We start from the raw sequence: 16,548 nt of genomic DNA, 5'->3' as shown, positions 1-16,548 counted from the left end.
CGTGAAGAACTTTGGCCTTAGAGTAATGTGTTTTGTTTTACTCCCTCAGATGACAACTGTGGCATTTGAAAGGATCAACAGAAGGGAAGGCCAGAAATGAATTCTACTTAATACATCTAAGTTACTAAAATAGGTCCAAAGGTGAAAATCCAGGCAGAGTTCTGAAGTGTTCCTGTACCCACAGTTGTGCATGTGGAAGACAGGATTGTATAGTGAACTCTGACTTCCAAATAACTTCTATGAAAGCAGAAACAATTCCCGAGTATGGCAGAATCACTTCGGATGAAAGTGGCAGAGTGTATTTCTAAACAGCATTGTCGCGATTTTCTGAACTACTTAAGAGTTCATAGGGATCAGAAAAATTTCCAAGTTTTAGATTCATTTTCTAGGTTGTGTTGTTGGTATAACTGGACATCTTACTAACCCAAAAACTATTAACATTTCATTGAAGAGAAATTCATTGCAGAAGAGAAGTTTATGAATTCCAAACAGACCTCAAAAATAAACCAATGATTTTTAGAAACAATTGCATTTGGTAGGTTATAATTCAAATATATGTCAAAATACACCATGAAAAAGTGCCCTTAACTGCACATTATTTATAATAACTGATAAAAATCTACATCCATAAATAAATCTGTTGAAGCACACAGGACAGTTCCCAGTTTTGTTATTATAATGGATAACTGAATAGATTTTACACCTGCCTGAACAGTTAGAAATAATTTGAAGTCTTCATTAAAAGACAGTGTAGGATGGTCAGCAATTCTGTTTAAAAATTTATGTAGTGCCTTCCGGCGCATTTCTATGAAATCTTCATTAAATCGTTCCACTATCCCCCTTACTGCAAATTTCTCTGGCAACGTCTACGTAAAAAGAGAAAATTAAAAATGGTTAGATTAGCGTAACAGTACCCAACAAAAATAAATTGCTACACCGTAAGGGTTCTATTTTAACACTTAATTCCATACTAATATAATAATTTCGAGGCAAACCTTACAGCTAAAAGCACCTTCTGTAAATGATTTTAATTTATGGAAATGACTGCTATCTTAATAATAAAAAGAGCTGAAGTACAGTATATTTACTACAGAAAAGCTCTAAAATTAATAACTGGATATTTCTTTTGTTCATTTTATATTTGCAATGATCTCAAATCCAATTTCAAATAGCATACTGATAATGACTGCCAAGGCACAAATGAATGATGGCCACTTTCACCCATTAAACCATTCTCTATAAACCACAACCAGCTAATTCTATGCCCTGAAAGTGAGAATTCGGGTACATTTTCTGAAAAGCTATCTGCCATACACATGCCAATGGATTTTTATCATTATTATTATTATAGCAATCATGATCATGAAATGAGCAAACTCCAAGAATAACCAAAGGGTTATGCTTGATTGAAAGGCATAAAAATTGTACAATTATACTTTTCATAGTTAAGAACTGTTATTTGTGATGGATTCCACCACAGTAAGGAGTGCAAATGACACATGACTCAAACAGTGAAGCAACTAGAGTAGAAATAAAGTTCATGCTCTACACAATAAAACTGACATGCTAAGCACTTTTTCTAACAACAAACCTGCTGGGCACTTCCATTGATGACAACTGTGGTATTAAGCTGGCTTTCCACTTCAGAATTCCTGCTTGTATTCAAGTATCACAAAACATTTCAATGTCAAAAAGATAAATACAGAGCAAATATGCAAAGAGCCTTATACTTCTGACAAAACAGAACAAGGATTAAGGACCATGCTCCAAAAACTGCACATTCTGTAATTTTTATTCTCGCACATTTTATTATCAAAAACCAAAAGCTCAACAGACAATTCTATTGTACACAGACATAATAATCCACAAAATATTCTATATTTAACTGCTGCAGAAAACATGTAATGCTAATGCAGAAATATCAAAATTAATATAGCAACCAAGGCTCCGTGTACTTCAGAGCTATGAGGAAAGTAATGCTCTGGAGAAATTGTGTGCATCTCTACTTATTTAGTGCTTTATTGGTTCCATGACCATATGCCAAAGAATTTGTATAGATCAAATCTGACACCAGAGATTTAATTCTAGGACATAACCATAACAAAGCAGATCTATTGTAAATATGGAAGTGACCCCGTGGACCTGATTGAAGAAACTAGGCTGTTAGATCAATCCGATTGCTCTCATGTTCAAGAATACACATAGCTCAACTAGTATAGACAAAAAATAAACCATACCAACATGTGTTCAAAGATGAGATTTTAATATCAAGGAAATATTTAGGAAGACATTTAAATATAGACTTAAATACAGCAGAAAAGTTCTCAAAAATGATTCACTTACAGGAAGAATCAAAGTAGAATGTGCTTGCTCAAGTTGGTCTTTTAGCCAAAAGAAATCTTGATAACGTCTACGAACTTCATACTCACTGGAGTCAAATTCACTGCGTGTAGTCTATAAACAAACAGGGTTAAATACATAGAGCATCAGCACAGGTCATCTTGAAGCAGTAAAATACAAACACTATACATTGTAGAATATAATTGTTAGGTGACATAACGGATATCCGCATTTGCTTTTGTTTTAACAGCTACAACTATTACGAAGGGACAGTCATGGTTTACGATAATAACATCATGCCTATCAAAATGCCAAGCACCCAAATATGAATGATAAATTAGGAAATTCCATTAAAATTGCTTTAGCTTAGAACTGTACTGACTCAAATTTGTTATAGTGTACATTTTATTTTAGATACATGATATATAATACATGACTAGGATTCTTGTTAATACTAATGAGATAATGTCTACTGGTGTCATTAAATTAATGAACCAGATGAAGAGTAAGATAAAATTTAAGGATGTGGACCAATCTCACTCAGAACCTTAAGAATAGGAAAATAAATGATTCACACCAGGTGCATTTTTTTAAGGATAAATGGTGGAACTGACTTCCTAAAAGTGACGGCAATAAATGCAAACATTTATTGACATTCTCTGCCTTGGCATAGATACTCCATTCATTCAACATGCTAATAGAATCAAGGAAGATGGCAATAGTGCTGAAGTGGATGATCAACCAAAATCTTCATGAACTGGTTGGCCCATTCCTGTTGTTTTTGTAGGTTGTACCCATTATAGAGAAGAGTTTAAAGTATTCTGTAAAATGAAATGTAAATTAAGCATGTGCATGGAATTCAGTATGAATTCCAGTTGGGATTTAAGATACTAAGATAAATACCATGTTGGAGGATAAGATTTTAATGTGGATAGACGCTTAGTTAACAGGAAACTGAAAGTAAACATTAATGAATTTATTTTCTGGTTGACAAGATTTAATGAAGGGTATGTGTGTGGTGTCAGTATTGGCAGAATTAAAGGTATTTGCTGATTACAACGTTTGTAGCCTTTTTATATATTCACAACTTATTTTCTACCAAATATATGGATAGGTTAAACTGGCCAAAAAAATAGTAAAATTGCCCATTTTGACAGAAAATTTAAAATACATTATTCTAATGGCGAGAGATTGCTGAGCCTAGAAATGGAACAAGACCTGTGCCCCTACTACTAAATTTGTAAAAGGTTAGTGTCCAGGCAAAACAATTAAGAAAGCTAACAATATAATTATTTATTGCTAGAGGAAATGAACAGATATATTCAATTGTACAAAGCATTAGTGAGATTACGTATACTTATTAGTTTCCCTCAGTAAAGGGACACCATCTTTGCTGCATCTACCATGTTAAGGCCTTTAAAATTTTCAGTGAGAACTCTTCTAATTCTTTTCAATTCTTCAGAATGCAGATCGAGTCTATTCATTCTTTGCTCATATGTGGCTAGTACCTAGCTAAAGAATCTCCATTACGGTGCCTCTACTGGAATTATATCCTTCCTTAACTAAGAGGCCAAACTGTGCACAATACTATATCACAACAAGGACCTATAAAGATGTCTCATTTGACTGCTTTACTCCTGTAATCAGACCCCCAAACAATCTATGACAGCCAATCTGTGCATACGTGCTTTATCTTACAACTAGATTCCGAGGAGACCAAGTTTTTCTTCTCGCTTTCTCTCTGCAAAGCAGATATTAAGAAATCACTTCTGGGTGATTCCAGAAAATCCTACTACTTCCAGGAGCACCTTGGGAACAGTGACCTTGAGCAGCGCAGCTCAATGGATACCATTAAATATTCCTGGTTCCTCCTGATGAAGCTGAGAAGTACAACTGCTTCCAAGGTCTGTACAAGTAACAAAAATGTCTTCATGCAACTGAACAATGTATTGCTATTTAAAACCGACAGAAACAATGTCGAATGTGGCCATATTCCTCATCAGAATCCTCGGAGAAAACGTGGCTGCCGATCAGGGATACAGGTGCGTTTTCAACTTCAATACTGACTACCTTACTAAGAAACATACAGTCTCCAGTAAATAAAATTGAAGACCTCAGAGCTAGGGTGTGCTGTATCAGAGGGACTTGTGTCCTTTGTTTCACAGAATCCTGGTTAACCACTTCTATACCAAACACAACAATTCAGATTCACATGTTTACTATACACCATCAGGATAAGACAGTCGAGTCTCTCGAAAGCAGAGGTGGAGGTATATGCCTCACGATCAACTCCTCTTGGTGCACTAATATATCAGAGACACCCCACTTCTGCTCACCAGACCTGGAACACCTCGCAATTAAGTACCGCCTATTTTACCTGCCGCGGGAGATTTCTATGATCATTTTGGTAGCGGTGTACATTCCACCTCAGGCCAATGTCATACAGGCTCTGGATGATCTAAGCAATAGGATCAACATGCACGAAGCAGCACACCCTGACGCCTTCACCATCGTTTTGGGGGGGGGGGGGGTTACCCAGTCCGGTTTGAAAATGTCACTAAATAATTACTATCAACAAATCACTTGTAGTACCAGAGGGAACAACACACTGGACTGCTACACTAAGATTAACAGTGCTTACCATGCTATTTCACGCCCACATTTCGCAAAGTCTGATATCCTGGCTGTAGTACTACTCTCCGAGTACAGGCAGAGACTGAAAACCGCCGCATCAGTAGTGAGGAACAAGGTGGTATGGACAAGGGAAGTACTGGAGCGTTTACAGGACTGCTTTGAATCGGTGAACTGGACTGTGTTCAGGGATTCGTCTTCAAATCTGGATGAGTATGCCACAGTTACTACCAACTTCATTAAAATCTGTGTGGATGAGTACTTGCCTACGAAATCTTGCTGTACATTCCCAAACCAAAAGCTGTGGATGAACAAGGAAGTTCGTCATCTGCTGAGGGCTAGATCTGTGGCACTTAAGTCTGGTGACCCAGGTCTATACAAGAAAAACAGGTATGACTCGGAAGGCTATTTCAACAGCGAGGAAACAATACCAAGTGAGGTTGGAGGTGACATCGGATGCACGGTAGGGTTTGCAGGCCATTACTTTCTATAAAGCTAAACCCATTAGCATGAATGGCAGACATGCTTCCCTACCAGATGAGTTGAATGCCTTCTAAGCCCACTTTGAAAGAGAAAACATAACTACAGCTCCGAAGATCCCTGCTGTTCCCAGTGACCCTGTGATCTCTATCTCGGAGGCCGATGTCAGGCTGTCTTTAAGGAGGATAAACCCTCGCAAGGCGGGAGGCCTCGATGGAGTACCTGGTAAGGCTTCAAAATCTTGTGCCAACCAACTGGCGGGAGTATTCAAGCATATTTTCAACTGCTAACTGCTACGGTCAGAAGTTCCCACCTGGTTCAAAAAGACAACAATTATACCAGTACCTTAACGACCATCGCCCAGTAGCACTCATATCTATGGTGATGAAATGATTTGAGAGGTTGGTCATGGCTAGAATTAACTCTTGCCTCAGCAAGGACCTGGATCCACTGCAATTTGCCTACTGCCACAATACAAACACCTATGTCAGGATGCTGGTCATAGCTCAGTGTTTAACACAATCATTCTCACAGTCCTAATTGATAAACTACAGAACCTGGGCTTCTGTACCTCCCTCTGCAATTGGATCCTCAACTTCCTAACCAGAAGACCACAATTTGTGCGGATTGCTGATATCTCCTCGCTGACTCTAGCACACCTCAGGGGTGTGTGCTTAGCCAACTGCTCTCCTCCCTCTATACCCATAACTGTGTGGCTTGGTATAGCTTAAATACCATCACTAAGTTTGCCGATGATACAACCATTGCTGGTAGGATCTCAGCTGAAGATGAGAAAGCGTACAGGAACTAATACTAGTGTACCAGCTAGTTGAGCAGTGTCGCAGCAACAACCTTGTATTCAATGACAGCAAGACAAAAGAGTTGACTGTAGACGTCATGGAGGGTAAAACGACAGAACATGAACTAATTCTCAGAGCGATCAGAAGTGCAGTGAGTGAGCAATTTCAGGATCCTGGGTATCAAGATCTCTGAGGATCTAATATGGTTCCAACAAATTGATGCAGCCATACAGAAATCAAGACAGAGGCTATACCTCATTAGGAGTTTGTGGAGATTTGGTTTGTCAACTAAAACATTTGAAAACTTCTATAGATGTAACTTGGAGCATTCTGACAGGCTGCATCACTGTCTGATATGGGGGTGGGGGGGGCTACAGCACAGGACTGAAAGAAGCTACAGGAAGTTGTAAAGTGAATCAGCTCCATCTTGAGTACTAGCCTCAGCAGTATCCAAGACATCTTCAAGGAGTGGTGCCTGAGAAAGGCAGCATCCATTATTAAGGACCTCCAATACGTAGTACATGCCCCTTTCTCATTGTTAACGTCGGGAAGGAAATACAGAAACCTGAAAGCACACACTCAACGATTGAGGACAGCTTCTTCCCCTCTGCCACATGATTCCTAAATGGATATTGAACCCATGAGCACTACCTCACTATTTAAAAAATATATTATTTCATTTTGTACTATTTTTAATATACATATATACTTAATGTAATTGATTAACTTACTTACTTTTTCTTTTCTATATTATCATGTATTGCATTATACTGCTGCTAAATTAAGAAATTTCATGACACATGCAGGTGATAATGAACCTGATTCTGATCAAATTGAAATTTATTGTCATTTCAACTGCATACATGTATACTGCCAAATGAAACAACATTTCTCCAGATTAAGGTGCACAACACAGTATGCATAACTCACACAACCCAAAGTAATATTACAAATAAATTAATAATAGATGTATTTACATCACAAATTAAAAAGTGAACAGTATAATACTACTGGCGCTTCATATGTGGTGAAAAGTAGTACTCTCACACCTCTTCATTAAGATCTCAGACATTTATCAATCGCGTATCCTTTTAGAATTCAATTATCAACACATTTTGCACATTGTCAACAACTCTAAGCTCTCAAACTGATAAATGCAAAAACTTATATCCATTTGTTGTTTTTTTTTTTTAATTACAGCTCTAAATTGCTGATCCCTTTTTTTGGACCAAAGCCCAATCCCAGACCTGAGATACATCACCTCAGAGTCTACCCTGAGAAACGCTATCAGTATTTCTATGCTTCAATATGACCGCTCATTCTTCCAAACTCTAAAAAGCTCTAGACACAACCTGTTTAATCTCTCCTACCAGGACAGGAGTGGCAAGCCTATGACACCCACAAAAAATTTTGTTGGCACACAGCAGGCTGTACTGCCTCTCGATCCTTTCCCTCTTAAAATTATGTAATGATTATGTTTACTACCAAATGAAGCAGCAAATGATTCTTTAAAACAACCCAAGAGCGGTGAGATGTTTTCACAGGAAGTACCTCATGCTGGCTTATCAACAGCTAGACAGTTGCAATAACACATAATATTAGATGGTATGTTGTGAAATCCTCAGTGCTGGCATACAGCATCAGTATTTTGATAGAAAACAGTCGGGCCAGTTGGCATTGGCTTCACTCTGCTTATACTTTTTCTTGTTGTTTGTGAGTGAACACTGGATATTCAGTGATAATAACAGTAAATACCGTATGCAGTAGAGCTCCTCTATGAATATTCACGTGAGTCATTGTTTTCAGTGATGAACTTGGTCAAGTCTAATTATAGGAGTAGACTTACCAATGAAATGCGCATTACTCTCAATCAAACACAAGCCAGATACAAAATATTTGTCATCGTTAGTGCAACAACATCACTAAGAGCAAAGTGTTTATTTACCTTACCCTGATCTTTCATAAATATGCACCAAACATTGATATTTCAAATATTATGAGTACATTAAGATACTATTTATAAATGATGTTACCTTCAATTGCCTTTTCAAAAGATTAATAACCTTCTTTGGACAGGATTTCTAAAATGCTTCATTTATTTCAATGTCTGTTACACATAAATAAGTAACAGGACTCAACCTTTTCTTTCAAAAGTTCATAATTATTGTTACTAATTCATTAATTAATGATAACCTCTGTTCAAAATTACGAAGGCTGTAAGAGAATGTTTCAGAAAGTCATTGCCAATTAGGACACCCATTTTCAAAAAAGTTCGGCACTCCTGTCCCAGGATAATCAACAAACATTTCATTCCATCCCAGGAAACAAACTGGTGAACCTTCACTGAAATCATTTTATTATGTATACTCTTAATTTCAACTGCAGGCCCTTTATTACTGTTTTTCTAGATCTCTGTACAAGAATCTAATTATGAATTGAGTAGCACAATCTAGGTGACTCAGATGAATTTAATATTTCTCAAACAATCCTTCAATTCAAAATGATTAATATAATCCGTAATTTGTTACAATGAAGATTCTCAGAATATTCTTGCACTTGTTACCCAAGTAATCTAGATTAATAAAAAAATCATCCTCAGCACCTCCATTCACTCCGTCATTAAGGCTGAAATTTGAACTTTGAAACTGTATTTGGAAGTTGTTGATAGTCACTGTTTCTTGAACAGCTAGAGTCCATGAACATATTGCTATGCTCTAAATTCCATTACAGGCTGACTCATTACTCCAGCATCTAGATCAACAGCACCAGATTACCTCATCTTTATTCAGCAATAGAAAATTAAACTATTTGCATTTATCTTCATTCTTCCAACTTATTCCCATTTTTGATCAAAATTTCTAGTTGGCATATCTCAATGACAGCTTTTTATTTTGTCTACTTTGCCTACTGTTTTGACAGTTCTATCCTATAGATTAGGGGGAAAAAAATCAATATTAAAATTCCATTGTTTTACTCAACCAGATTGCACAATTCATTTTTATTCCACAATCAGATTCTGAAAATAAATTTCAATTGCAGATTTTCACTATAAAGGCAATGCTCTGGGTTGCTCAGGACAAATTGGCCAAAAATTTAATTCATAAATACTCTCCCCATTTTGATATACAACAAAATCATTTACCTCGATTAACTATTTTATTTGGCAATTCTTTCCCAGAGTTTGATTTCAGTATTTGCACAACACCTTACTAGCAATTTTCAAACTATTTTAATATTTACATGTAACAGCTTTTAATTGCTTTCAGAAGTCTCAACTGTAATGCAGTTGGTTCATGTTCTTTATCAAGCGGAAAATATCTACTTTTGAGAATACAGAATTTTCATGATGATTCGGTATCAGTGGCGTAGATTAAGTGGACAGCTAGAGACTTTTGCCTAGGGCAGAAATGGCTCATATAAGAGGCCATAATTTTAAGGTGATTGGAAGAAAGTATAGGGGAATGTCAGATGCAAGTTCTTCACACAGAGGTGAGTGTGCAGAATGCCCTGCCAGGGGTGGTGGTAGTAGCAGATACATTAGGGACATTTAAGAAACTCTTAGATAGGCACATGAATTATAGAAAAATAGAGGGCTACATAGAGTTCAACTGATCATAGTGTAGGCTGTAAGATCAGCACAACATTGTGGGCCAAAGACCTGTAGTGTTCTATAATGATTTATATTCTATATTTCCAAAACAGTAGGAGTTACTGCGTATCTTTCCAGGTCCTGACATAAGGCATTTTTCAAAGTTTGTCAACCTTCAGTAGAAATAATTAAAACTTAAGTTTTACTCACATAAACTTGCAATGATAATTGTACACATTTTCATTTAGCCAAAGTTCAAAGTAAATTTATTATCAAAGTACATACACACACACACACAGGGTGCCTAAGACTTCTGCACTGTTCTTTAGTAATTTTATGTATTGCAGTATAATTGTGGACTGAGAGTAAGAAGGAGGTAGGGATAGGGGATCATGGTTGGAAAAAGGGAAAGGCGGGGGGGGGGGGTAGGAAGCACCAGAGAGACATTCTGTAATGAACAATAAACCAAATGTTTGAAATCAAATGACCTTGCCCTGTGTCTCAGGACTAGGTATGTCTGCATCCACACCATCTTGGCAATCTTCCTTTGCCACCTGTCCCATACCCCTACTGCACTCCACCCTCACCATTCCCAACATCCTTGGATCTCCCTGATTTACAAATTTGCTCTCCACTCCATGTTGACAAACATAGTACTGTGTAAAAGTCTCAGGCACCTTAGCTATATATATATGTGCCCAAGACTTTTGCACAGTATTGTACATGTCACCACACACAACCCTGAGATTCACCTTCTTGAGGGCATACTCAGTAAATCCACAAAACATTACAGAATCACTGAAAAACTGCACCCATCGGGTGGACAAGCAACCAATGGGCAAAAGACAAGTCGTGCAAGTACAAAAGAGAAAAAAATCATGAGTAAGCAATAAATATCAAGAACATGAGATGAAGAGTCCTTGAAAGTGAATCCATAGGTTGTGGGAACAGTTCAATGCTGGAGCAAGTGCAGTTATTTATTTATTTTAGATACAGTGTGGACAGGCCCTTCTGATCTTCCAAACCTGCCCATCCAGCAACCCCCTATTTAACCCACGCCTAATCATGGGACAAGTTACAATGACCAATTATCCTACCACCCAGTATAGAATGATGTTATCCCCACTGGTTCACAGTCCCGAGGCTCCTGTACCTTCTCTTTGAACAGCGAAAAGACAGCATGGCCTGGATGGTGGAGGTATATGCTCAACCTGGTAAAAATTTGTTCTTTTGATTCTAATTTCAAATTCGCCCTCACAAGGCATCTGAAAACCCTGACTGCTTACTAATAACCAAAAATAAAACATCAGGTACTTTTGGATATGGGAGAGATCAGATACACCAGAGTAAAAGCAATGCACAAACTCCATACAAACAGAACAAAGCAGTACTTAGGACTGGAACTGAATGGAAGAACCTGAGCCAGTGACTCTGTTAGCTGCACTTCTAATTCCTGAGCAGCCATAAGTTACTGCAGATGAAACCAGCAAGTCTTTAACCAAACGCTTAAAGAATTTGATGGTAGCCATATCAGAAGTATCTGTACCCCTTCCTAACATTATTATTTATTCTAAGGACGTTATTGCCTCAAATCAGATACTGATTTCTATACTGGCTTTAAAAGTACAAATTCATACATTCACCAAACAAGTTCATTTATAAACTGTATTTAAGACAAACTTTTTATCAAAATGATGTATTGCTAGATAATTCAAAATTGCTCATAAATGAGTATATGGAAATAGAGAGTAAAATGAATGCTAATATGAAATACCAGACAAACTTAATATTTTAAATTGTGTATGAAATTCAGATCTAAGGAAATGATAATACGTGTAAAATTAAGTTTTCCAGGACAGAGAGAATTGTAGAAACGTCATGGCATAGGACATCAAGTCTATTTTAATGTCTTGCAGACCATTCTTCCTTCACTATTTAAAATGTTTATCCAATTCCCTCTTGAAAGCTTGTTGACTGTTTTTGGAGTTGACTTATAGCAAACTTCAGAGCAACTTTAAGCATAATAAGCATCTCTCTTTACTCCCCATTCTACCCACCCCCATTCTGTTTTTGAACTATGTTCCATCCTTTGCAATATTTCTGTGCCTCTGATCCACTTTAAATTGATAGGTCATCTGAAATCCTTCTTCTTTACTTCCACCCAACCAACACACCAAGTTCTCAATACAATTTCCTCTCAGATTTTGTTCCAAGATCTCTGCAGTAACTTGTATCCTTGGTTAATTTCAACTGGTGTTCGTGTTCTCCCTCTCCCTCAGCAGTTCCTCCCTAACCTCACACTACATATGAAGTCTATCCATGTTCAAAGCCAACATCCTGATCTCAACACTCTACATGGGCTTGCTATTTTCATTACTGAAATAATTTTCTTTTCATTCTTTTACACGACCCATAGTCATCGCCAAAATATATTTCTTCCAACCAGTCTACTTCTGGATCTTAAAAAAAAACTATCTGTAATTCTTTCAAATTCCCATTTAGAATAAAGCCAGAAAATGTTAGAAACAGGTTCCACTGAGGGGTAATCTGCAACATTAAATCGTTCTTCCTGCCAGTGCTGCCCGACCTACTGAGTAGGTGTCAAGTTTTGCTTTTCTTTCAAAAATTCAGCATTGAGTAGCTCCCCATCTACTTAGATCTGGCTCGATCATCATGTCAGCAACCTTTCTCTCAATTCCCAGAGAACATCAAGCATTGATTATGGCATTAAAATCCAGTTACATTTCATGTAACAAAGCATAACATTTTCAGGGATTGTGCTTCAGAAACAGCGAATTATTTTGTAAGTACCTCAGGTTCTCCTCAGTTCACTGATTCCTGCAAATTTCAAGAGGTGATTGCAGCAGCACACCTTGCAAAGCAGGAAACCATCAACAGCAATCCAATACTTACATTTTAGCTGTATGAATGCATATACCAGAAGATGCTGTCAGATGTCTTCCATTATAAAAAGACAAGTACCAATAGCCTCAATAGAATTGCAAATTGCATGGAAAGTTCTTACAATACAGGAAAGAATATGTTACTTGTGCAAAACCGTCTTCTTCATTATGATTAATAACACTGATATCAGAAACCAAATAGAGCAGCCTGTTGCTCAATTTTCATCAAGACTCAACTAGACAAAATTTAGAGTTTTATTATTCTGAATCTTTTAGTAGTTAAAAGGGAGCAAGGAATTTAATTTGCAAATTGAATGTGTATAATGGAGTCATTACATAAATTCCTATAAATCAAACACATCTAAGATATTCTACTTGACAAGAAAAAAAAATTGAAATAGGACTGGAGTCATAAAAGTAATAAACTTCCATCAGATTGTGAACCAAATTTGCTTAAATTATTTCTACCATTCAAGGCGAAGCTAGATGCATTGGTATATTTAGTTGACTATTCCTACCCCATAGCAAAAAGTATATCAAAGTACATGCTACACAAAAATCTCACCTGAAATTTCATTAGATTAAGTTAATTTCAAAAGTTGAAAAAATATTAATTTAGCTTTTAGATTAAATATTACTAATTTTAATATTTACAAATGATATAATTTTTAGAATTGCACATTAGTACAATTTATTTATTGAGATACAGCATGTAGTTGTCCCTTCTAGCCGTACCATTCAACAATCCCCCAATTTAATCCTAACCTAATCATGGGAAAATTTACAATAACCAATTAACGTTCTTAAATTTACAATTTTATGATACCATTTCACCTAAATGAAGCACATTTTACACTTCATCATTTACCTGCACTGCATTTTTCATTCTGCATTGTTATTGGTTTACTTAATTCTAGCTCAATACAAGCTATAACAACTTGATCTGCTTTAAACAGCATGCAAAACAAGCTTGTCACTGCGTCTCCACACTTGACAATAATAAACTAATATCAATGAGCAATGGAGAGCCAGGGAATCTAAACAGAATCATCCCTAAACTGCTCAATCATTTAAAGATATTTTTAAGTAGACATTTGAACAACATAATGTAAAGATTTAGTAACCTAGAGATTTTACACATACAATATCTACAAAAGCTTTGTACCTAATAGGCCAATTATACTGATGAATAGCGTTAAGTTATAACAACTTAATGACTAACCTGGGTTATAGCAAAAGCATGCTAAAAAAAAAAGTCCTGATTACGATCACTAATAACTAGCTGTTATGAAAATTGCCCAACACATCCCATGACAAAAATTATGAAGAATTAAAATCTGACTAAGAGAATTCATGTTTGGTAGTGGTACATCCCTGAACAAAAACACCATGGAATATTGAAACATGTGCTGAGCTTTAGAACTGTATGTTTTCTCTTTATAAGGCATCACCTTATTCAACATATTGCTCACAAATTACTTACTTCAAAGGTTTCAAAGTTTCAAAAGGTACATTTAACGTCAGAGAAATGTAAACAATATTCATCCTGAAATGTTTTTTCTTTGCAACCATCCACAAAAACAGAGTGCCCCAAAATTATGAATGACAGTTAAGTGTTAGAACCCCAAAGTCCCCCCCAGCTCCCCTCCCGCCCGCGCGTATGTGGCAGCAAGCAAAGATCCCCCCTTGCCCCACCAGCAAAAAAAAAGCATCAGCACCCACCACCAAGCACTCAAGTGTGAGCAAAGCAACAGCAAAGACACAGACTTGCAGTATCCCAAAGACTAGGCATTCACCCAGTATTTGACATACCATAGATTCTCTCTCTCCCTTGCATCTTCATTTTAGAACAAAATGTTTACATGAGTAAATTGTCAGTTTACAAAATTCAATACTAGAACCACAAACACCAAGCAGAAGCAGAAGAAACTAGTAATTAACTTTATCTTTTACCTTCGTAATAACTCTGTAAGTATAAAAGTTATCAAATGGAGTGGCATGAATCTCTGGATTATCAACTGTGACAAAAAGATCTTTGCTGTCTGGTTCATCTTCCAAAGTGTGCTGATTAATCATGGAGGAAGGTGAAGTGGGCATGGAGATATTGAGAGAACTGGCATCACTGAAAGTAGGATCCTGTTGGAAGACAAATCACAATAGTTACTGCATTTTCAAAAGACTCATTGCCGTGAAATAGCATAAGCAACTTTTACATGGACCAAGCCACACGCAGAACTGTTTTCAATCCAGTCATATCTTATCCAATATTATTCTTCAACATTCATATAATAAGCTATTTTTGGTTATGCATTGTGAATTTAGTTTTACAAACCGAAACTTTTCTTTTTAATTATTATTCAATGCAGTTTCTCCTGTCTTGATAAGTTATATATGTTGTGGGAGGGATACTTATTCCAATTATACTCAGAAGAACGAATTCATCTTAGTACTTGATTTTCACAGTAGACTGTGATCATGGCCCCCTATCCTCTAACAGATTCTTCATTTAGCCCTCTGCCTTCCCATCCTATAACCTCACAGCTTCTCACATTATTCCCTTCCCTCCCACAACCCCCACACATTTCTGTATGCCCTCTTCTCACCTGATTTCACCTGTCAGTTACCAGCTCTTGCTTTTCCCCCCTACTCTTTTATTCTGCCCAAAATATCATCTGGCCACTTCCTCACAGATGCTACCTGACCTGCTAAGTTCTGCCAGCATTTTGTGTATATGGATAACGAGGAAACAGATAGGCTGCAGAAGGACTTAGACAAATTAGGAGAATGGGCAAGGGAGTGGCAAATGAAGTATAGGTTTCCCCTGCCATCCGAAGGTAGAGCGTTCCTATAAAACGGTTCATAAGCCGGAATGTCGTAAAGTGAAGAAGCAATTACCATTTATTTATATGGGAAAAATTTGTGAGCATTCGCAGACCCAACAAATAACCTACCAAATCATGCCAAATAACACATAAAGCTTAAAATAACAGTCACATATAGTAAAAGCAGGAATGATATGATAAATACACAGCCTTTATAAAGTAGAAATACTTTTGTACAATCATTGCCGCACTGTCCACCGTAGCCAAAATCTCACGCAAGTGCTCTCAGCAGAAATACTCTCTCCAGTAACCTTTAAGCTATGAAGCTGTCAAATCATACCAAATAACACATAAAAATACACAGCCTATAGAAAGTAGAAATAATGTATGTACAGTGTAGTATCACTTACCGGAATCCAGAAGACAGCGCTGAGCACACTGATAATGGTGTGCTAGGCTGAGTTGGAGGTTGGGGTGGTGCAGTGGTCCCCAACCTCCAGGCTGAGGACTGATACTGTCCGCGAAGCATGCAGTGGTGCAGTGGTAGCCGGGACGCACCCAGCACATCTTTAAGAAAAAAGCCGAAATAAACAAGCTAATTAATTAGGTGCCAGCCGGCATGTAAATGTCGGCCCAGATCAGAGGCGACGCAATCGGCAATCACCTCTGATCTGGGCCGACATTTACGTGCCGGGTGGCACCTATCTAATTAGCATGTTTATTTCGGCTTTTTTCTTTCATTTTCAGTTTAAAAATCTTTTTATTGATATATGATCTTCTACAGCTATAAAATACAGAAGTTCAGCAAATAGTATAGTATAGTCAGACTTTATTGATCCTGGGGGAAATTGGTTTTCATTACAGTTGCACCATAAATAATAAATGGTAATAGAACTATAAATAGTTAAATAGTAATGTGTAAATTATGCCAGTAAATTATGAAATAAATCCAGGACCAGCCTATTGGCTCAGGGTGTCTGACC

The 16,548-nt window shown here is 37.1% G+C and overlaps 1 protein-coding gene across 1 annotated transcript in view; it reads right to left on the bottom strand.

Annotated features, from left to right (window-relative positions):
• The window catches only part of snx7 (sorting nexin 7), a 74,699-nt gene that overhangs the window by 27,684 nt on the left and 30,467 nt on the right, over nucleotides 1-16,548 (bottom strand). Inside the window, exons 2-4 of the mRNA XM_072273511.1 lie at nucleotides 14,697-14,879; nucleotides 2,344-2,454; nucleotides 708-866 (exon numbers count right to left, since the gene is read on the bottom strand). Coding sequence (XP_072129612.1) covers nucleotides 708-866; nucleotides 2,344-2,454; nucleotides 14,697-14,879 — 453 coding nt within the window. The remainder of the gene's footprint in view (nucleotides 1-707; nucleotides 867-2,343; nucleotides 2,455-14,696; nucleotides 14,880-16,548) is intronic.

This window comes from Mobula birostris, chromosome 12 (assembly GCF_030028105.1).
Source record: "Mobula birostris isolate sMobBir1 chromosome 12, sMobBir1.hap1, whole genome shotgun sequence".
NCBI classification, from domain to species: Eukaryota; Metazoa; Chordata; class Chondrichthyes; order Myliobatiformes; family Myliobatidae; genus Mobula; species Mobula birostris.
The sequence above is the reverse complement of the archived record's forward strand: the minus strand, read 5'-3'. Positions and strand labels throughout refer to the sequence as shown.